The 20,636-nt window shown below is 58.0% G+C and overlaps 2 protein-coding genes across 4 annotated transcripts; one reads left to right on the top strand and one right to left on the bottom strand.

Annotated features, from left to right (window-relative positions):
• Window positions 1-2,319: 2,319 nt before the first annotated feature.
• Window positions 2,320-6,188, bottom strand: C8G (complement C8 gamma chain). Of its 2 annotated transcripts, XM_042786847.1 has the most exons (7): window positions 5,863-6,188; window positions 5,147-5,286; window positions 4,306-4,376; window positions 3,858-3,965; window positions 3,457-3,558; window positions 3,126-3,164; window positions 2,320-2,604 (listed from the first exon to the last, which is right to left on the bottom strand). In XM_042786847.1, the coding sequence occupies exons 1-7, from the start codon at window positions 6,010-6,012 to the stop codon at window positions 2,591-2,593; spliced, it is 624 nt and encodes a 207-aa protein (XP_042642781.1). In that variant the 5' UTR covers window positions 6,013-6,188; the 3' UTR covers window positions 2,320-2,590. The 2 variants fall into 2 exon arrangements, with proteins under 2 accessions (XP_042642781.1, XP_042642782.1); XM_042786848.1 differs by lacking the exon at window positions 3,126-3,164.
• Window positions 6,189-6,362: 174 nt separating this feature from the next.
• On the top strand, window positions 6,363-19,768 carry FBXW5 (F-box and WD repeat domain containing 5). 2 transcript variants are annotated; one of them, XM_042786466.1, is made up of 9 exons: window positions 6,363-6,466; window positions 6,633-6,846; window positions 9,421-9,578; window positions 10,207-10,324; window positions 11,268-11,416; window positions 12,549-13,029; window positions 15,791-15,938; window positions 17,106-17,318; window positions 17,805-19,768. In XM_042786466.1, exons 2-9 carry the CDS (start codon window positions 6,654-6,656, stop codon window positions 18,049-18,051), a joined length of 1,707 nt encoding a protein of 568 aa, XP_042642400.1. In that variant the 5' UTR covers window positions 6,363-6,466; window positions 6,633-6,653; the 3' UTR covers window positions 18,052-19,768. The 2 variants fall into 2 exon arrangements, with proteins under 2 accessions (XP_042642400.1, XP_042642399.1); XM_042786465.1 differs by having other exon boundaries at window positions 10,207-10,381.
• Window positions 19,769-20,636: the final 868 nt, after the last annotated feature.

The following is a 20,636-nucleotide window of genomic DNA, read 5'->3' as shown; positions in this document are numbered from 1 at the left end:
ACTCGTGGGCACCTTTGGGTGCTCCTGCAGGACCCCTAGCCTCGCCCCGAGTCCCAGCATCACCCAAGGAAGCATCTCAACCGGCTCAGCCACATATCAGGGTGCATCCCACCAAGGTGCAGTTCCGATACACCCCAATAGTGAGCTGGGGGGGCTGGGAGTGTTGGGGGGAGCCAGACCCCAGCCTTGGGCAGCCCTGATTCCCAGCTCCCTGGGGACCACCACACAGCCAGACACAGCCCCACAGGCCACCCTGCACCTTTTGCCAAGAGGGGCTGGCAGACGTCCTCCCCCCTTAATCTGAGGACACCTTGAGCACCCAAAGGGTGAGGGCTGGGGATGAACGCTGGATGTGAGCAGTGGCACCCATGGGTCTGACGCGGTTTCGGCAGGGCTGGCCCAGCAGCCCAGCTTTATGTAAGGAGTGTGTTTTCACAACAGCTGTTTTTTTCCTCTGGCAGCCCACCCTGCCGTCCAGCCCAGCACATTCCCTTCCCCGCACCCAGCTGCGAGCCCGGCTTGGCCCTGCACACCATGTGCCGGGGGCCAGGCCGGCCCCAGCTCCGAGGATTTATTAAAACAAAACAAAAGCTGAGCTGCGCAGGACTGAGCATCACGAGAGCCCAGCTGGGGGCCCCCTGCATGCTGGGCTGGGGGCTCAGCCTCTGTCTGAGCCCACCTTTGGGGTGCAGGGTGGCAGGAGGAGCTCTCTCCATCAGGCATTGGATGCACTCATGGGTGTCCCTGTGGTTCTACGCTGGGGCAGGGACACAAAGCCACCCAGTTCCCTGGGCATCTCTGGCTCCCTGCCCTGTCCAGAAGCAGAAGGGTGTGTCCAGGAGGTGCCCACTCTCCCGGCTCTCCTGGGGGTGGCAAAGCAGGGGGCCAGCCCAAGGAGCTGGGTGGCAAAGCTGAGTGCAAGCTGGGGAGTGTGGGGGCACCCGGGAGCACGTGGGGGCCCCAGCAGCAGCGTGGGGCAGGCTGAGCCCACTGCTGGGGCTGGGGGACACAGGCAGGACAGAGGTACCTGGGCTGTGGCTCACCACGGCGCCTGGACACAGACCCTCAGGTACAACCTGGGCATTTGCACCCCAGGAATGGGTTCATGGCAGATAAATGTGGGCTGGGCTGAGCTGGGGTGCAGGGCGCAGGGGTGTCCTTGGGGACCAGCCCAGCTCCCCAGGGCGGCAGGGCAGGGCTCTACCCTCGCCTCCCATCACCCTGCCAAGCCTCCACCACAGCGCAGCCCCTTCTGGGGAACGGGTGGGTACAGGGCAGAAAGTGAGCTGGATCCATAACACCTCGACTCTGCCAGGCTCAACCGGGCAGCCTGGGGGTCTGTGAGCGCGGCCAGACACAACTGCCCTGCAAGCGGGCAGTGGGGACAGGGGCTGGCTTCGGGCAAGTCACGTGGTGGTCCCTTACATAAGCCCGTGATAAACAACATGTGTTACCCGTTTCCAGTAAGATTGCAAAATGCCGGCACTGAGGGCAGAGGGCTGCTCCGTGCCCCAGGGGCTTTGAGGTGGCCGGGGCACCGCACCAGCCTGCTGCTGGGGGCTGCTCTCCATCCCCTCCCACCACCCAGCCTGCACCAGGGAACTGGCACCACTTGCCCAAAACATGCCAGCCCCAGCCCGAGTGCGCGGCAGGACAGCCTCGGCCAGGCTGGACGCGCAGGGAAGAGGGGTCCTGCAAGGAGCTGCAGTGTTAACGCTGGGGCTGCAGCCCCTCTACCCTGGTTGCACCCCTGGCCCAAGCCTCCACAGCCCCCCGCAGCATGCACAGAGCATGCAAGGGGTGTCCCCTGCCTAGCTCTTCAGCAGGGCTCCGGCCCAGGCAGCAGCCCCTTGGGGAATGCGGTCGGCAGGGCTGGGACAGGGGAACCAGATGTTTCACTGCCTCGGAGGCCCTGGGGACCTGCAGAACCACTGCGGGGCTGGGGATTCTTCCTCTGGGGTCCCTCAGGGATGTTCTGGCTTGTCCAGGGGGGAAGGGCTGATCCTGCACTGGTCCCCAGCGCCCTCAGGCCCCAGGAATGGTGCTTTTCCCCACACTGTGCTGGGCACTCAGAGCTTCCTCCCACTCACCAGGCAGACTCACGTGCGCTACCGCACCCAAGAGTAAATCGGGAACTGCCACAACCCCATGGTTGGGATGATGCTCAGGGAGAGGGTGATGGAGCTGTGCAGAGGGAGCTGCACGGCCCCCCTGCATCCCCAGGCCGGGAGCACAGTGCTGGGGCACCAGCAGACCAGGGGTGGAGACAGCACTGGCCTTGCTGGGCCAGATCAAGGGATGACTTGCCTGGACACAGACCCTTCTCCGAGGCATTTATTAGGGTGTTGCTGGCTGCTGCAAGGCACCAGGGAGCAGAGCAGAGGGGTGACACATAGCTGTGGGGGGACAGGACAAGGAGAGGCACAGCTGCCGGTGCAGCTGGAGGAGCCGGGGTGCCCAGGGACTGGTTCCAGGGCTCTGGAGCAGCAGTGGGGTCTGGCCAAATCCTGACTCAGTCCTGTGTGGCCATGGGTGGATGGATGAGGTAAGGACTGAGCTCTGAGGACCATTCTGGCAACATCATCTGCACCTACAGCTTTGTTTCTGGAAGGGAAAGAGAAGTGCTGAAGGGCTGGGGGGATGTCCAAGCCCAGTGCCAGGGCTGGAGACCCACCTCTGCTTCCCCAAGCACCAACAAGAAGTGATAAAGCTGTTCCCAGGGGCCCGAGCCCTCATCCTGGGGTGTCCCTGCCCCAGGACATGCTGTCCCAAACCAGCCCTCACCTCAGGAAACACCAATATAGACCAGCCTGACCTATGTGGGGTGTTAATGGGGCTTTGCTTTGCTGGGATGCATCTGATGCCTATCCAGGGTGATGGCCTGCCACCTCCACACCCCACACAAGGGCACGGAGGGACCCTGCCCTGAGGGATGGTCTGGCATAGACTCCCTGTCCCAAACCAGCTCCTCTGCACTCCTGGGGCAGGGCCACATGGCTGTGGGGTGGTGTGGGTCCAGCCTGGTGTGCCCAGCCTGCAGCCAGGGCAAGGAGAGCCACTGTGGTGCCTGACCTGGCCCAGAACACGGTGGGGACCCGGCACATTGCCCAGGATCTGCAACTCACCGTCAAGGACGTGAAACTCATCCACGGAGTCACAAAACCCTGCGGAAGAGAGAGCCTGAGCACCCAGGACCCCCTGACTATGCACCCCAGGGACGCAGCAGGACATAGCCCTGTCCTTGCATCTTTGTCCCTGGTGTGGCCACAGCATGGGGACAGACCCCAGGCATTGCCCTTCTGCAGGTGACATGGGGCCACAAACTGCTCAAACCTGTGTGGATGTGCCTCCCCCCCCACACACACTGGAGGGTCCCAGCTCTTGCTGCCAGGCCCCTCCTGGGTGCAGCCCTCGCTGCGGGTGCCCCCTGCTCTCAGGGGACTGTGTGCCACCCACCGTATGTGGGGAAGTAGTAGGTCACATCTTCGCTCAGACCAACAGCCCTGACACGCTGCTCAAACTTGTCCACAATGTCATCGCTGACCTGGCTGGTCCGTCCTGCATGCGGAAGGAGAGGCCTCAAGCCCTGCCTGTCCTTGCCCCAGAGCCCCCCACACCCCCCGCAGCCAGGCACAGGGCCAAGGGATCTTTCAGCTCACAGAAGCCAATTCCCAGCTCCCCCCACAGAGCATCTGGGGACAAAACTCCATTTGGGGACTGGGCCCCATGGAGAGACCCCACCTCTGTGCCTGGGTCCTCTGGCGCTCTGGCCGGCGTCCCCAGAGCCCAGCACAGGTTTCCCACCCCTCTGCTGCCCTCATTATTCATTTGCCACAAGCCTCTGGGTGCTGACCCACCATAGAGCTTGACAGAGATGTTGCGTCCCTTCTGGTAATAGAGGATGGTGTAGCTGCTGTAGTCTGTCTCGCCCACCACCATGTCCACCTTGCTGCCATAGCCATGGCCTGGGAAAGACAGTTGTGGCAGAGGGTAGCTCCAGTTAGTTCTGGTTAAGCCCAGTTAAGCCCCTAGACCTCATTTTGCCAGGAGTGGGGTATACAAGGGGTGAAAATCAGGGCCAGAGTGGATGCAGCCCCACGGGGTACCGTTCCCCACCAGCAGGCACCAGCCTGTGTCGCTGCCTCTGATGGTGTCCAGTACTGGGGCACTTTGAGACCCCAAAGGTGAGATACCAAGAGGGCACTGGGAGGGAAGACACTGGTACCAAGGCCCTGATGAGAGCAGGAGTAGAAGGCTCCAGCTCCGTGGTCCCTGCAGCCCTCGCCCCAGCCCGGCCTCCCTCACCCTTCAGGAGGAAGCGTCCGTGGGCCTGGGCAGGGAGGTAGCGCTGTCTGATTTCCCAGCACGTCCCATCCCTGTATGAGGAGAGGAGGAGGTTGGTGGTGCAGGCTCGGGAGGATCCAGCCCAGGTCCCTTCTCACCCTCCTTGCCAAAGCACACGTGGGACCTGTTTTCATGGGACTTTGTTTTCTCCCTCAGTAGATGCTGCAAAGGGATGTCCCAGAGCCCAGTGGAGACACCGCAAGAGATGCAGAACCTGAAAGCCTGCTGATCCCATGGGGTCCTCGCCCCTCCCTGCAGCCCTGAGCCTGGCTCAGCCCCTCAGACCCCCTCAGGCTGGGGGAAAGCACCCACAGATGCACTGAAGATCCCCCTCCTCAGCCATGCTGTCACTGGGGTGGCCCCAAGAGCTGGTCCCTGGCTGGGTGGCCATGAAGTGACCACATGCCTGCTTAGTGCCTCAGTTTCCCCTGCCTGGCTGCACCCTGCCCTGCCCAGCCTGGGCAGCCCGAGCCCACCTTGAGCTGGTGGCTGTGTGGATGGCAGGGTGCCACGAAACCACCACAAAACATACCAGAGGAGATCCCACCCACGCTTTGCTCCGGGGCAGCTCTCTCCTCCTTGGAGCTCCTGGCTGGGACACTGGTCCTGCTCTGGCCTGCAGCGTCCCTGTCTCACCCAGCGTTCCCCATCTTCATCCCGGAGCACTGGTCCTGCTCTGACCTGCCTGTAGCATCCCCACAACACCCAGTGTCCCCTGTCCCCATTCCAGGGCACCAGCCCTGCTCCAGCCTGGCTGGAGCGTCCCTGTCCCTGCTTGCAGCCTGTGGCTGGCATCACTCACAGCTTCCTGAAGGTGCTGATGGCCAGGCTCTGCCCATCCAGGACGGTCACCGTCATCGCCGTGGCCTCCAGCCGGTGGCTGTGCTCTACCAGGTAGCCGCAGCGGGAGGCCATGCCGACCAGGAACCACCTCCCTGTGAGCTGCAGGGCACGGGGGTGACACCGTCTGCCAGGTCACCTCCCCGGGGTGCCACCACTGCTGCCCAGAGCACCCACCACACCAAGCACCTTTCTTCTGTGCAGTCTTCACTCGCTTGGCACCTCTGCCCACAGCCTGGCCCCTTGGCATGTCCACAGGGCACCGCTGCCCTCGTTTGGGAGCCAGCGGGTGGGACAGAGCAGCCCAGATAGGAGCCTGGCGTGGGGACAGGCTGGAGCAGGGAGGATGTGGGGTCACTGCCAGGGAGGGTGCGGCAGGTCAGCACTCCCACTCCCACGCCCAGACCCCTCAGCCCCAGCTCGCAGCCCCCATAGAGCCCCCAGCCCAACCCGAGCCCCTGTCCCTGCCTCATGGGCCAGCGCCGGGGCTTGTGCTCCTTTGGCCCCCGGCCGAGGTGAAGGGGCTGCCGGGGGCTCGGGGCAGGTCTGGAGGGGGGCACGCTTTGGGGTCCGACGCAGAGGGGGACAGGCAGGGGGACGAGCTGCAGCCTCCACTGCCCCCCCGCAGCCCCGTGCACGGGCAGGAGCCCCCAGATCCGCCCGGCCCCGTTCCCTCACCTGGGGGAGGCTGAGCTCCTCCTGAGCTGCCACCTTCTCCAGCGGGCTGCGGGGAGGGGGGGGCGGCCGCCGCCGCTCCAGCCCCCGCCCCAGCCCCGGCAGGGCGGGCAGGAGCAGGCCGAGGAGCAGCGCGGTGCCCAAGGCCGCCATGGACCCGCTCCGCGGGGAGCGGCGCGGACGGGCGGGCGGCCTGGAGCCGGGCCAGGCGGGGCCTCGGGGGGCTGCGGGGCCGGAGCCGGGCGGGACCGCGGGCGGTGCCGGATCCCGGGGGGCGTGGGGGGTCCCGGCCGCCGTGGGTGACGGCGTGTTCCGGGCGTGGGCGTGGCCCGAGGGGGCGGGGTCTGACGGGGAGGGGCGGGGCGGGGCCGAGCGGCAGCCGTGGGGGCGGTGGTGAGCGAGCGTGCCGCGTTCGGCTAGGTGCGCCTGGCGCGCTGCGGGGAGCTCTGGGCTCGAGCTCTCCGGCCTGCGGCAGGGAGCGGCGCGCTGATTGGGCGGGCGGGCGGGAAGCCACTGAGAGGAGCGGCTAGAGCGGCCTGCGGCCCCGGGGCGGAAGCTCGGCGCGGGGAGGCCGGAAGCGCGGGGTGGGGGCAGCGGAGCCGCCGAGGTGCCTTGGGGGGCCTGAGAGGCCGTGGGGGGGGGGGGCACGGCGCCGGTGGGGCCGCGGGGTGCTGGGCGGCCCGGCGGGGGTGGGCCCCCTTGGGCAGGGCCCCCGGGGCGGGGCTGCGGGCGGCCGGGCCGGGCCTCACCCCCCCCCCCCCGTTCGCTTCCAGGCGTGGCGGCAGAATGACACGATGGACGCGGGCGGCGGCCCCCTCCTCCCCGACAGCGTCCTCTACGAGATCTTCCTCTACCTGGACCACGTAGACGTGCTCTCGGTGGGGCTGGTGTGCCAGCAGTGGCACGCCGTGGCCCGCGACGAGTTTCTATGGAAGGAGCTCTTCTACCGCTACTACCGCGTTTCCCGGGAGGTGCCCCGGCACCCAGGTGCGCTGGCGCGGGGGGACGGGGCTGGCTGCCTTCCCCGCCTGCCGAGCGGGGGGGGCGGTGGTGCGGGGCCAGGGGGCTGCTCAGCGCAGGGGCCTCTGGCGGCCCCGGGGGCTGATCCCTGCGTGGCGGCACCCGGAACCCCCCAGCCGTGAGCACAGAAGGGAAAAGCCTCTCCCTCTCTGCTGCTTAACCTTTTGTCTTCCGGTGTCAAGGGAATGGGGCCGCTAAACGGTATCTCGTTAGCAGTCTATAGGCTTGGGTGGTGATGTGCGTGTGAAGGGCTCTGGAACTGCCTGAACGCTTGAGAAAGGGGCATCAGATGGTTTTGAAGACGCTTCGAATTCCTCTCCCTTTCACAGAAAGGTGGTTGCTGAGTTCTCTCTAGGCAGGCATTGTCTGGCAGGTACTGCACAGCTTGTCTGGGTGCTGCTGAGGGAGGTCCTGAGGAGACGCAGTGAGTCACTGCACGCTGCTACATCACAGCCCATGATAATCACTGCTGGCTTTTCCTGATCAGGACCTTGCAGCAAGCCTCTGCTTCAGGCTCTGTCCTTCTGTCATCCTGACTAGGAAGAGCTGCAAGTGCACATGAGCTGATCAGACTGTTTCCATAAAACATAGACAGCAGCTGCAGCCTGGCTCTGGAGGGAGAGTGCGTGTGCCTGCTGTCTGGAGAGGGAGGTGGGTGTGTGGCCATTTAATTTTACAGTGGGCAAATGCCAAGGCAGTAGCTAACCCGCTTTCTGGAGGAAGGTTGGACTTGATTTTGGCCTCAGCTTGCAGTAGGAAAATGTCCCATTAACAGTCAGCATGAACTGAGCCTGGCAGGGCCTTCCCTGGGCAGAGCTGTTGGCAGTCTTGGTGGCAGCAGTTTTACGGTCACAGGTCTGTTCTCTGCTGGGTTTCAGGTGCTGGCAGCAGTTTTGTGTAGTCTGGAAGGGTAACCTAACACTATCACGACAGCTGAGACTGGCCTTGGGGACCTGCTGACTTGCTGCCAAGGTGGGTCTCTCTCGGAGACCGAGAAGCCCATTCCCAGTGTGCTGCAGAGGTCTGGGGGGGCTGTGCTCCATCCTGCCATGAGGATATGCATGAGGGCCCCAGCAGTGGCTGTGATGGAGGGGATTGGCTTCCTGATCTTGAGTTACCATTGCTACAGAAGGACTGCTGAAGGGAAGAGATGCCAAAGCAGTGGGAGCCCATCTCCCCGCAGTGGGGAACACCAGTGCAGCAGGACTCTGATAAGAGTACAGCATGACTTGGGCTGCATGATTTCCCTTGTCCAGACCCTGGAGCTCTGTAGGGTTGAGGATGTTATCTGAGGCTCTGACCAGGCTCATTCGCTTCCAGCCTCCTGAAGTTAGTTAGTAAGCTGCCAGCCCTGTTCTTTAGCACTAATTGGGACTGAGCAGTCAGTGTAACTCAGTAATGTATTTGGGCACCTCCCAGGTTGTGCTTCTGGAGCTACGAGGCAGTGGGGGTAGGAGGTGGCCGGCAGGCCTGGGTAGGGGCTGAAGCAGGAGTCTGGGGAAATCCTCTGCCAGCCTACCTGCCCTGGGCAGCTCCATGGTTTGGGGAATGGTATCCAGTGAGTCTTGTGGGAGGAAATGTTGGGGCTGCTTGGCTTGATGGGATCTGTCCAGGCTGCTTCCCAGATGGATGGGCCAGGACCAAGAGCTTTGAAGTGGGATGAAGCCCCCAGCCTAATGAGCAATGGTGGGATGTCCTGGCAGCAAGCTGCTCCCTGCCTGCAGGAGCAGGTGCCTCCTGGGCTGCAGTGAGTTCCAAAAAAACCTTCAGTCCTGCTCAATGTAATGAGGGAAATTGGCCCTTACCCATATATGTGTCTAATCCTCTTTACTTCCTCAGGATTTGCTGCTGCACGAAGTCTGTAGGCTGCCTTACAAGCACTTCATTAAAAATCCTCTTTGTCTCTTTATCGACAATCACTGTGACTTCTGGAAGTGTGCTTCAGGCTTTTCTAGTGCAGGGCTCTTCTGTCCTGGCACACTGCATCCAGCTCCAATTCTTCTTTCTTATTTTCTCTAGTCTCTTATCTCATGGAGATGTTTTTTCCTGGTCTCATACCCTTTCTGGAACCTTCTTAATTCTGTTAGACAAGATAAAGATAATCAGAGCAGAGCCTGGTACCCTGAGGAGCAGCTCATCACATGATAGATTTGTTTGCATTTTGCTGGAGCACGCCTGCAGTTCTGGCGGCTGTTTTGTCCTGAGCAAGGTTTTTGTTAGATAGCTAACAGCTATGCCCCAGATGGTTCTTGCAGTGGCTATGCTGGTTTAGAAAGTAGTGCTACGGTGTGGAGTTGTGTGTTTACGGGGAGAAAAGGTATTTTCTGTGTGGGAGTGGGAAAGCTACTGAGAAAAATGTTAAGCCCTGCTAACTCAGCTGAAACTGTAGGGATGGCTGCCTCAGCGGAGCTCCTGACTTTGCTAGCAGGAGTCAAGACTGTGCTTTATTAAATATTGATTCTGCAGCTGCTGTGTTTATCTCAGGTCTATCACTTCCTTCTACTTACATTCCTGTCCCGTGTCCCTGATTGTGTGTTACAGCTGCAGTCTCCTGGTATGATGAGTTCCAGAGGCTCTATGACACCATCCCTTGTGTGGAAGTGCAGGCCCTGAAGGAGCACAATGACCAGGTTTTGCACCTCAGCTTCTCCCACTCTGGCTGTTTGTTTGCATCGTGCTCCAAAGACTGCACTGTCAAGGTAAAGCGACAGCCTTCCCTCCACAATCCTTCCAGCTTTGGTTAGTGGGGCTCAGCCATGAGAGCAGCCTTGAAGGAAGTCTGTGGAGAGTAGAGGTTTGACCAGGTGTCCCTGGACTTAGGCCGGTTCCTGCAGATGCTGAGTTGTTCTCAAAGCCACAGAACTAATGACTCTTGGAACTGTAGCCTTGAGGGCTGTGGATTCCAGCTCCAGCCCGCATGAAGGTGGCTGAGGTGCCTGCCTGGCTCTGGCTGCTTTGTAGGTGCAAGTCAGTCTTGTGTTGTGCTGTGGGTCTAACAGAGTGGAGATGATCCACTGCACAAAATGTCTTGCACGAGTGGTTGTGTTGGGAGAAGTCTCTCTGAACATGCTGAAAAAATCCAGCTGTGACAGTACCGTTCGCTGCTTGAACACCTCCACTGGCTGATGGAGAAGCAGTCCTACATTTAGAAGCTCTCCAAAGCTGCTGGCTATTTTCTGTCAGGGGAATTGACAGGGAAATCAGGACTGGGAGGCAGTTATATAGGGTCTTTGATATTTTTTTAATTTGTCCTGGTGAGCGCAGATAAAGTGGAACCACTCTCAGGCTTCTCAACAGCTTCCTGACTGTTTGTCTATCTGTCTGTAGATCTGGAGCAATGAGTTGGACATCTCCCTGCAGCACAGCTCCAACATGAGGCCCTACAACTGGAGCTACACGCAGTTCTCCCAGTTCAACTCTGATGACTCCCTTCTTCTGGTGTCAGGTGTCTTTGTGGGGCCTCACAACTCCTCTTCAGGAGAAATTGCTGTAATCAGCATGGGTAAATGCCGCCCTCACCTTCACTGGGGCTTTCTGGGAGGTGTGAAATGATGGGTGCTGGGGTTCCCTTCCTCTTTGGGTGTGCAGTGGCCTTGGCCTCTGCTTGTTCTACCTTCCACCATCTGTGCAAAGGGGTCCCAATCACAGTTTCATAGGGTAAACCTTCCAGATCGCCTTAGCTGTGCTCAGGTCACCGTGTCATTACTTAAAGGCAGTGTGGCTTATATTTATTCTCACTTAACTTCCATTCTAAGTGACAGTCTGGGCAAGGCAAGAGTTATGCACGTTACCTATTGTCTTGAGGCCACCATTTCTGACTCAAGTGGTGCTGGTACCACCCCGAGGTCTCAAGTGGCTTTCTGAGGCACATTCATCTGGGCCTGCTTCACCTCTTCTGCTGCAGTTCTGTGAAACTTGCTAATCCCAACTGCGTTATCTCTCACAGTCTCTGCTACAGTCCCACTGTGCCAAAAGTCAAGGAGTGCTGATAAATGCACAGCTGTCTTGCTGAGAAAGGCCCTGAGCCCCAGGGGCGGGAGTGAAAATATTCTGTACGTGTTTGACTTGTTCTTGTCCTTGGGGTGTCTGCTTTGGGCCATGCTCGGAGAAAGGCTGTGAGGTTAGATTGTTCTTTGGTCTGGCTCCGTCTGGCTACCCTTTTATTTTGGTTTCCCTCATGCATGCTCTCCCTACACATCGCTGTAGAAGAGAGAATTAATCTATCTTCATAGCGACTGGCAGTTGGAAGGTGGTTGGGCAGTGTCCACTTGGCTTGCGGTGGAGGTGCTGAATCAGTTCCTCTCCTGCAGAGACTTGAATCCACTTCCCATATCTTCTGCCCTTACCAGGAGCCATCACCTCACACTCGTGTTTCCCCTCCGTTCTAGAGAACTTCACGCTGCTTTCCAGGGTGAGGAATAAACCCTATGATGTGTTTGGCTGCTGGCTGAATGAAACCAACCTGATATCTGGCAATCTGCATCGGATTGGGCGTATAACCTCCTGTTCTGTGCTGTGGCTGAACAATGCTTTCCAGGTGAGGTGCCTTTGTTCCAGCTCCACAGGCAATGCAGCTTCCTGCTGGCTTCTGGGGGAGGAAAAGCTGCAGAGGAGGAGTGAGCGGGGAAGAATGGCCCAATCCTCCTGTCCTCCCTGTTTGTCTCCTCTGACTTGCCCTTAAGATCTTGAGCTTGAGACAACCCTTGCGTGAGGTTTCTCCACGCTTGGTGTTGTGGTACCCATTGCAGTATTCTAACTCTACCCTCAGATTCCATTAACTCTTGCCCCATTAATTGGGATGAGGACTTGAGTGCAGTGCCCTAGAGCACACATTACTCAACCAGGAGAGTGGTTGAACCACAACAGGGTTGCTGTGGTCCTTGATAGTATGAAGCTGGGCCTGGGATGGCTGTAGTCTGGCACGTATCCGAGCAATGGCCATTTTCCCACTTGGCAGCTCAGTGCATTGTCTCGGGAGCCAGAGGCATCTGAGAGGCTGAGCTCAGCCCTGCCTGTCCTTCGTGACATTTCTGTGGGCCAGATTCTGTCTCTGATGCTGTGATGAGACCTGGAGATCAGTGTGTGCTGGCCTTAGACTTCTTGTTTGCTGCTTGTTCATTCTCTGTCACTCGTGCTGCTCAGACACTTTCCTCTTCCATGTTTTACCTCTATCTCAATGTCACAGCTGCAAATCCCGGTGTTTTGTGGTTTTTAACATGGATGATTAAGGTGAAATCATCTGGTAGCAGAGACCCTTCCCGTAACCACATCTCTGTGGTGCACTGACACTACAGCATTAACTCTTCCATCTCCAGGAGGTGAGGAAGGTCCTTGCCTGCTTTGACAGGGGATGTTGTGAAGTGTGGCTTCAGACTGCCAGAGCAGTTAGGGGGGAAGAGACCTGCTGCTTGTGTCTGAGAGCAGATAACCAGGCTGGTCCTGCTGAGGGGTACGGGGGAACTCCAGGAGCATGGAGGTCTTTCGCCTCTGCTGCTTGTAGGCCAGGGGATGGCACTTCACGCTGCACTTTTGTTTAGTGCAGAGAGATGTTGGTGTGCGGCTGGTGCCTGCTGTGGGTGCTCACAGTCTGAGCAGACAGCTCTTAGTCTGAGCTGTAGGAGTGACCCTCCAGTGAGATGGTTCTGCTTACTTCTCCCTTCTGCTTTCAGGGCATAGAATCTGAGAATGTGAATGTAGTGAAGAGATTATTCAAAATCCAGAACCTGAATGCCAGCACTATCCGGACCGTGATGGTGGCTGACTGCAGTCGGTATGATTCCCCAGACCTGCTCCTGGACTACGAGGAGCAGCTAGCTGCTTCTTCCACCTGCCCAGTCCTTGATCTTGGCAGTGACAGCGAGGAAGAGGAGGCCAAGCCCAAGCAGACTTCAGAGCCAGCAGTACAGGAATTGCCAGATGATGGGGGTGTGACAGCAGAAGACGGGCTGCAGCAGTTCTTTGATGATATCATGGAGGGCCGTGTGAGGCCTGCTATGACCGAGACAGAGTTGGAGACAAAGGTGGCTGAGCTGTTTGTACGCAACAGAACTAAACCGCCTGAGCTGAACCTGCTCTCCATGGACAGCAACAGCAAGACAAAATATTTAATCTTCACCACAGGATGCCTCACCTACTCCCCACACCAGATAGGTAAGGCTGTGGTCTGAGCTCAGGACACGCCAGCCTCCCTGGGGGTGTGGGCTGCACCTACATTCTGAATTTGAATCTGGAAAAGACCTGGTTTATTTGCTGAGTGTTTGTGGTGAGTGAGTTGCAGTTTTGCTCAGGCTGCTGGATTCTTGATGTGGGAGGCTTTTGAGATGCCACCAGTCACTGAAGGGGGTTCCACCCCACAAGTGCTTGCTGTTTTGTTTGCTACCATGTTTGACACGTGGCCAAACAAAACAGTTGTGGCCAGGGCTGGGGGGAAGATCAAGAAAGAACTCCTGATTTAAGGACGTCAGCCATGAGTTGTGTACCAGCAGGTGGATGTGAAGGGCAGCAGTTGCCTTGATAGGGGTGTGTGGAAGGGCCTCAGCCCAGTTCTCTTGTAAGGGCATCAGGACAAGACTGGTTTGAGCAGCTTAAAGTTCAGATCTGTGTTGCTTGTGTGCAGTGCCCTTCAGCTCTGGGAGGTGGAGCCCTGCCTGCCCCTGTGCTTTGCCTGCTTTCCCCACTGCCTGGTTTGTGATCACCCTGCATCTTGTGGCCTTTCAGCCTCAATGAGACACTTGGGCACCCTGGGCTGGTTCTGAAGAGGCTTCGTGGTAGGTTGTTAGCTGCTCCAGTGGGTATTTCCATGGCAGACTGATGCTGGGCAGCTTGCTGGCGCTCAGCCTCCTTGCTCAGTGAGGTATAAGGGACTGCAGTTGCAGCACACATCAGGCAATGGCACTGCTTGTGACCTTTTTCTGGGTTAGGACTTCCCTTGCTCATCCAGGGCTTTCCTGTTGAGGCACTGGGACTAGCAGACTCTGAATTTGTAGGAAGTCGGTGCAGTGATGAGCAGATGCAAGTAGTCTGGCTGCTTCTCCAAAAGGCCCTAAAGCTAGCTGAGAAGTTCAGTGGAAATAACCAGACAGGTCAGTAATGTGGGGAGGGAAGGAGAGCTGCTTCCAGGCAAGAAGACTCTTCTGTAAAGACAGACAGTTTCAGTTCCTTTTGCTGCTTGCACAATTACAGCCTCGCTTTTCTGCTGCAGGCTCTTCTAACCTTCCTGTTACTTGGTCCTGCACCAGTACAGCCCAGTAAGGCAGGGAAACGTAGTTTCCAAAGTTGTAGACAACTTGGAGAAGTCACATGTCTTTGCCCACCTAAGTTAGGAATGCGACCTGGACTGAATGCAGCTCTGCTCCACGCTCCTGTCCATGGCCAGGTCTGCAGGCAGATGTGGTGGACCTGGGCCTGCCTCTGGGTGCGTGGCAGGTGGTCTGCCCTGTAAACAGCGCTGCATCTTGATCTGCCGGGCTGAACAAACGCTGTGCCGCAGGCTGGGACCTGCAGCATGTGAGGGCGAAGTGTGGCACAGAGGCAGCACTTGCCTTTGGACTCCGCCGACTTCCAGAGCAGCCTCCCAGGGCCGTGGGTTTTGGTGCCTTTGAACTCCGGTGACTCCCTGGCCCGTGGCCAGTGCCCTGGGCACAGACCGGCTGTTTGGAGGGACGAACCCTGGCTCCGCTCCACGCCCAGCCATGAGTCACTGCAGAATGTTATGTTTGCCCATTGGTTTGTGTGTTGAACCAGCCTTTGTGCATCTGCTGTCTGCCCCCAAGGAACTGGTACTTGAAAGAGCTTGCTCTTGTGCTTTTCTCTTGCCAGGCTGCTGGTGGGAGCCGCGCTCATGCGGCTGGGCATCGGCGCTATCTCGCCTGATCTGTGACACGCAAGCACTTCTGCAGAAGTTTCCTTTGAGCTGCTGTCTCCCTTGTGCTGGTGTCAGGCTTGAGTCATGGGCGAAGCCACTTGTCCTGATGGCTTATGTGTGTGTGGGCCATGTAGCCGAGAGCTTAGTGCTGCAGAAATGAGACAAAAGATCCTGGTGAGCCAGTGTGTGGAAGAGTGGAGGTCCTGAGCTGCCCAGGTTCAGAGGCAGTGATGTTGTAAAGGGCCATGGACTTGAGGTGCAATGTGGTGTACATCTCGTTGCCCTGCGGGAGAGGGTTAAAATCAAGGGTGCTCAGCAGCAATTCCCTCTGAGGTGATGGGATGGGCCATCTTCCATCTCCTCTTGGACTTGCTGAGGATCAAGCCCATGTGTCCCCAGGAGCTGCTGAGGCTCGTAGGAGTCCTCCAGGAAGCTGTTGTGGGCGGTTTGTGTTTGGGACCTATGTCTAGAGCTGGAAGGGGACAGGGCTTGACCCATAGCATGTGTCTCCCTTAGGAAGTTTAAAACCTATAAAACACTTGAGTCCAGTTTGGGTTTAAACCCCTGTTTCTGGAGCTTTCTGGGGCTGACACCCATCTACGCTTGACAGTGGCAGGGTAAAATCCTGCCACAGCCAGCACATCTGCTGGATATGGCCGGAAATGGGCCCAGCCCAGAGATTCATTTAGGAGAAAAACCCTTCTGCAACCAGAGTGTCTCCTGGACCAGTGCAGCTTCCTTGTGCTTCAGAACATGCTGTGAGGTGTGTCTTTGGCAGCTGGACACTGGGCATCTCCCTGGCTGGGGTTGAATGTGCCAGCGTGTCAATTATGGGCAGTGTCCTGGCCAAAAGCACCACTTGAGGGAGCTTGAAGGAGCCTGGCAGGGACCAGAGCCCCGTTCAGGTCCTCAGCTGTAGGCAAGCCAGTTCTTCTTTCTTAGCAGCACTAAGGGAAGCCCCTTCTTGAAGCCTGGGGACTTCCACCAGCCCTCCTGTCTGCTGGCAGCAGCCTGCAGAACTGCCTGATTCTGCTTTCTGTCCCCAAGGGATTAAAAGGATCCTGCCCCATCAGATGACGACTGCTGGCCCAGTGCTTGGGGAGGAGAGGCGCTCAGATGAGTTCTTTGACTCACTGGATCACGTCATCGACATCCACGGGCACATCATTGGCATGGGCCTCTCCCCTGACCACAGGTGAGCGTGGCAGAGTGGCAGTGCTGGTGTCAGACACTGCAGGGGATGGGTGGCAGCTGCTGAGGGGCTTTGTGGGGTGAACAGGAAAAGGAATGACTGTCACGGATGGAGCAGGCTGCCTGCATAGGCCGCCCTGCTCATTCACATCCCTTTTATGTCCTAGTGCTGATGGCATGTGTTGCCACCTGAGATCTCAGCAGGAATGCTTCTGCCCTCTGCACTGCTGAGCCTGGTTCAGGATTGGGTCCGGCAAGGAGCCTTGTAAGAGTGAAGGAGCTCCCCACACCAGTGTGTCTTGTTCCCAAGGCAGATCAGTCATAGAATCACGGAATGATTTGGGTTGGAAGGGACCTTAAAGATCATCTAGTTCTAATCTCCCTGTCATGGGCAGGGCCCCCTTCCCCCGGCCCAGGGTGCTCCCAGCCCCGTCCAACCTGGCCTTGAACCCTTCCAGGGAGGGGGCAGCCACAGCTGCTCTGGGCACCCTGGGCCAGCACCTCACCACCCTCATAGTAAAGAATTTCTTCCCTATATCTAATCTAAATCTCCCCTCTTTCAGTTTAAAGCCATTACCCCTCATCCTATCCCCACCCCCTGATCCAGAGTCCCCCCCCACCTCTCCTGCTCCCCCTTTAAGCCCTGGGAGGCCACTCGAAGGGCTCCCCGGAGCCTTCTCTTCTCCAGGCTGAACCCCCCCAACTCTCTCAGCCCGGCCCCCCAGGGGAGCTGCTCCAGCCCCCCCAGCATCTCCGTGGCCTCCTCTGGCCCCGCTCGAGCAGCTCCAGGTCCTTCTGCTGTTGGGGGCCCCCGAGCTGGCCCCAGCACTGCAGGGGGGTCTCCCCAGAGCGGAGCAGACAGGGGAGAATCCCCTCTCTTGACCTGCTGCTCACAGTATACCACCATCCTTACAGTTGATTTTAACAGGGATTAAGGAGGCTTGACCTAGCCCCTAGGACCCACCTTCTGAACTGTGCTGACCCTTTCCTTTCCAAACACAGCATGAAGTGTTTCAGCCTGGATTTTAGTGAGCTGAGCTGCGTGCTTGCTACAGACCAGAGAAACTTCTCAGTTGCTGCCTTGCCTGACCTGCACATTTACAGCTGGGGCTGCACGAGCTGTGTTGCATGCGGCGGTGTGCATGGTAACCCCTCTGCTCCCCTCCCCAAGGTACCTGTATGTGAACAGCCGCGCCTGGCCTCGGGACTGCGTGATCTCTGACCCGATGCAGCCACCCCCCATCGCCGAGGAGATCGACCTGCACGTGTTCGACCTGAAGACAATGAAGGAGGTGAAGAGAGCCCTCCGTGCGCATCGGGCCTACACACCCAACGAGGAGTGCTTCTTCATCTTCCTGGATGTCAGCAGGGACTTCGTGGCAAGGTGTGTGGTGATGGGGGTGGGCAGGATCCTTGACCCCATATCCAGGAGGCCCTTGGGGCTGCCACTGTGGGACAAGCTGTGCAAACAGGGCTGGTCCGCGTGCTGGAAACACTTGGGTGTTGTGAGCAGAGCAGGAAATTGGAGGTTTGTAAAGAGCAGAGGGACTGAATCAGAGAGTGCTGATAAAAGCTGTCCACACTGGTACTGTTGCGAAAGCAGTGAGGAAAGGGAAAATTTTGAGCTGTGGCATGTTTGGTGGTGGGTGGCAAATGCCCTTCTTGGCAGGTGCTATGGGGCGAGTGGATGGGGCTCTTCAAACAGCCTCTGGGTCCCAGAGGGAGCTGGCCTGCTCAGGATGAAGCTCAGGGGTGATGGGGCTGCAGATTAAGGCCGGGGAACCCTCTGCCTCCGTCTGCGCAGAAGGAAGCGGGTTGGGAGTGGCAGGTTACTGGGGCGATGTCCTTACCGGTGTCTTGTCCGCCACAGTGGTGCAGAGGATCGCCATGGCTACATCTGGGACCGGCACTACAACATCTGCCTGGCCAAACTGCAGCACGACAACGTGGTCAACTCGGTGGCTTTCAGCCCGGTAGAGCAGGAGCTGCTCCTGACAGCCAGCGACGACACCACCATCAAGGTGTGGCGCTCCCCTCGCGCGGTGCGCGTCCAGCAGGCCAGGAAGCCCCGGCCCAGGAAACTGCTCTTCTCCTGGCTTATGAACCAGAAGAGCTGAACCCGGGTACACCTGCACCTGCAGCTTCCTCACTGCAGCCATCTGCTCTGGAGCTTGCAGAGCTCCGAGCCCTGCGCAACAGAGACGAGCTCTGGGCACACAAATCCCATCTGCTGAGTCAGGAGGGACCCCAGTAGCAGGAATTGCTTCCTCCTTGGGGCATCTTCTTCAAAGACAGAACGTAATAGCTGAGGCCCTGTTCCTTGGCCTGGCGGGCAGCAGCCTGAGCTGGTCACTGCAGGGTAGGCTCCCCACAGCTTCTCACGAACGCTGCTACTTGGTCACAGCTCTCTCTGGGTGAACTTTGGTCTCTGAGAACAGACAGGCACGTCTCCAGCGTTTGTACTGTGTGAACCTGGGACGTGGCTGACCTCACCGAGAGCTACCAGCTGCAGAGCACTTGGCAGAAGCCACGGTACAGTGCTATGCTGCCTTACTGCAGGACTCTTTTAACATAGTAGTTTTATGAATGTTTGTCTGTCCCAAACCTCCACAGGCAACTTATTTGGCTGCTGGATAATGCTGAGTGCCTCCTCTCATACTGAATCTTGGCCCTGGAAGGCAGTGGCAGGGCAGGGGGAGAGGCAGGCAGGGCAAGGGGGGGCCTGGCGATGCCTTCTGTTAGCAGCTATGTGTTGATAATCAACAGTTCCCGAACTTGAGGGTGGGGAGGGCTGGTGGTAACATGGTGCTGGCTTTGCCTGTCTTCCTCTGTTAAGTAGCATTTAAATAAGGTATGATAATGGCAAGGTACTTATTCTAGGGGATCTGCTGTCCCTTCCCAAGGGGCAGCTGTGAGGATGACTGGTGGGTCTTGTGGTCACCTCCCTCCCATGCTACTTAAGTCATGGCACTTTAGGTTCTTTTGGTATGTTCTCTGTGAATAGATGTAGGCACCCACGGGTGGCTGCAGGTATTCACCCATAGGTGACCAGGGGGATGCAGCCCTCCTCTGCTTGAAGTGACAGTTGAATAAGCTTCCTTCCACCTGGGCTGACTTGCTGTGGGTTTAGTGATCAGCTCCTTCCTTCCCGGGACCTCTCTGGTAGTGGAGAAGGCTCACTTGAAGCGATTACAAACTTGATGATGTTTATTCTGTATATGTCCCTGAAGCTTTCCTCCCTGCAGCAGGTACCCAAATGTAAGAGTCTAAAATTAAGCTCCTAATCTTGACTTGGGCCAGGTGGTTGGACCCCAGGAGCTGGGCTCTGGGCAGTGGCTGGAAAGGAGCAGTGTCCCAGGCAGGGGCTGGGGGAGGTGTTTTGGGACTCCCTTGGGAGCACTAGCAGCAGTTGTCTGTGCCACTCCCAGCCTTGGGTTGCAAATAGATTTAATGGAGGCAGCAGATACTGCCTTGATATGCACTGATGGCTTTAGCAGCTCCTGTGGGCCCTGGCAGGAGGGCTTGTACCTTTGCTCTGCTGTGACCCAGCAGGTGCCCATGGCTTTATCCAAAACCCCTGTACTCAGGTTTTCTGTCATAGTAGGCCTTCCAGAAACAAGGGAGTCCTTTGTGTATGTGCATACAAAATCCACATCCAGCGCTCTGTCCAGTCACACACCAAAGGAACAGCTGCTGCCTTCCTCCCTCCTCCCCCAAGATTGTGAAATCTCTTCTCCCTTGGCTTGGTGTAGTAGTGAGCAAGGCACTGAGGGTTTATGTTTGTACCAAGTTTTGCTCTTCACTAGGGCACTGAATAAATATTCTGCTAAAGCATCTCTGCAATGCAAGCTTGTTTTTCTGAGTGCTGTTCCACTGAAGCAGAACTGAGGCTGGAACTGTCCTACTGCTGTGCCTATAGCTGCTGGGGCACAGCAGGAGCAGCTGGCCAACTTGCAGTTACCTGCCCTGGGCTGGGAAGTGCAGGCAGGAAGCTGTAAAACAACAGAAGTCCAAATTGTCTGAATCTTCTTTGCCCTCAGGGAAGAGGACAGCACGGCCCTGGGGAAGGGGAGCAGCAGTTCATGGCAGCCTCAGGAAGGCGCTCCTCTGCCAGGGCTGAGCACTGCAGGCTCCAGGACAGGCCCAGAGCTGGAACGTCCTGGTTTTTCCGTGTCCCCCCTTGATTTCTAGTTATTCCATGTACTAACAGACACTGACCAGGTCAGCAGGAACGAAGCGCTGTGGCCACTCCTGTGCTGCAGCAGCATCGTGTGTTCCACCACCACTCTCCTCTTACAGCCTTTTGCCATCTTCCTTGGTGCACTGTGCAGCAGCTGCACCTGTATGGAATGGGTCTGGCTGCTCCCTGGAGGGGACAGGCCCCCTTGGGTACCCCTTGTATTTGTATTTTCCACAGACACATATCTAGAGACAGCTGTGCTGGTGCTCTGGGGGGGCAGGACAAGGTCTCCTGCAGGGACATTAGGCCCAGCACAGGCCCTTGGCTCTGAACAACAGCTAAGAAAACTCAGGCTCTCTAAAGGAGCTCAGCTTCTGCTTTCTTAGGCAGCACCCAGGAACGTAACATGTTAGATTTGCCTTTCCATTGTTATGCAGCTCCCCTCTACTGCTGCCAGTAAAGCCCACCCAGCACCAGTACACCAGCTTTCTGTGGCCCCCTGTACCTGTGATGTTCCCCCAG

Source organism: Tyto alba, unplaced genomic scaffold, assembly GCF_018691265.1.
Source record: "Tyto alba isolate M040663 unplaced genomic scaffold, T.alba_DEE_v4.0 Super-Scaffold_11, whole genome shotgun sequence".
In the NCBI taxonomy this organism is placed as follows: domain Eukaryota; kingdom Metazoa; phylum Chordata; class Aves; order Strigiformes; family Tytonidae; genus Tyto; species Tyto alba.
Note: the sequence above shows the minus strand (reverse complement) of the source record. Positions and strands in the feature narration are given on the sequence as shown.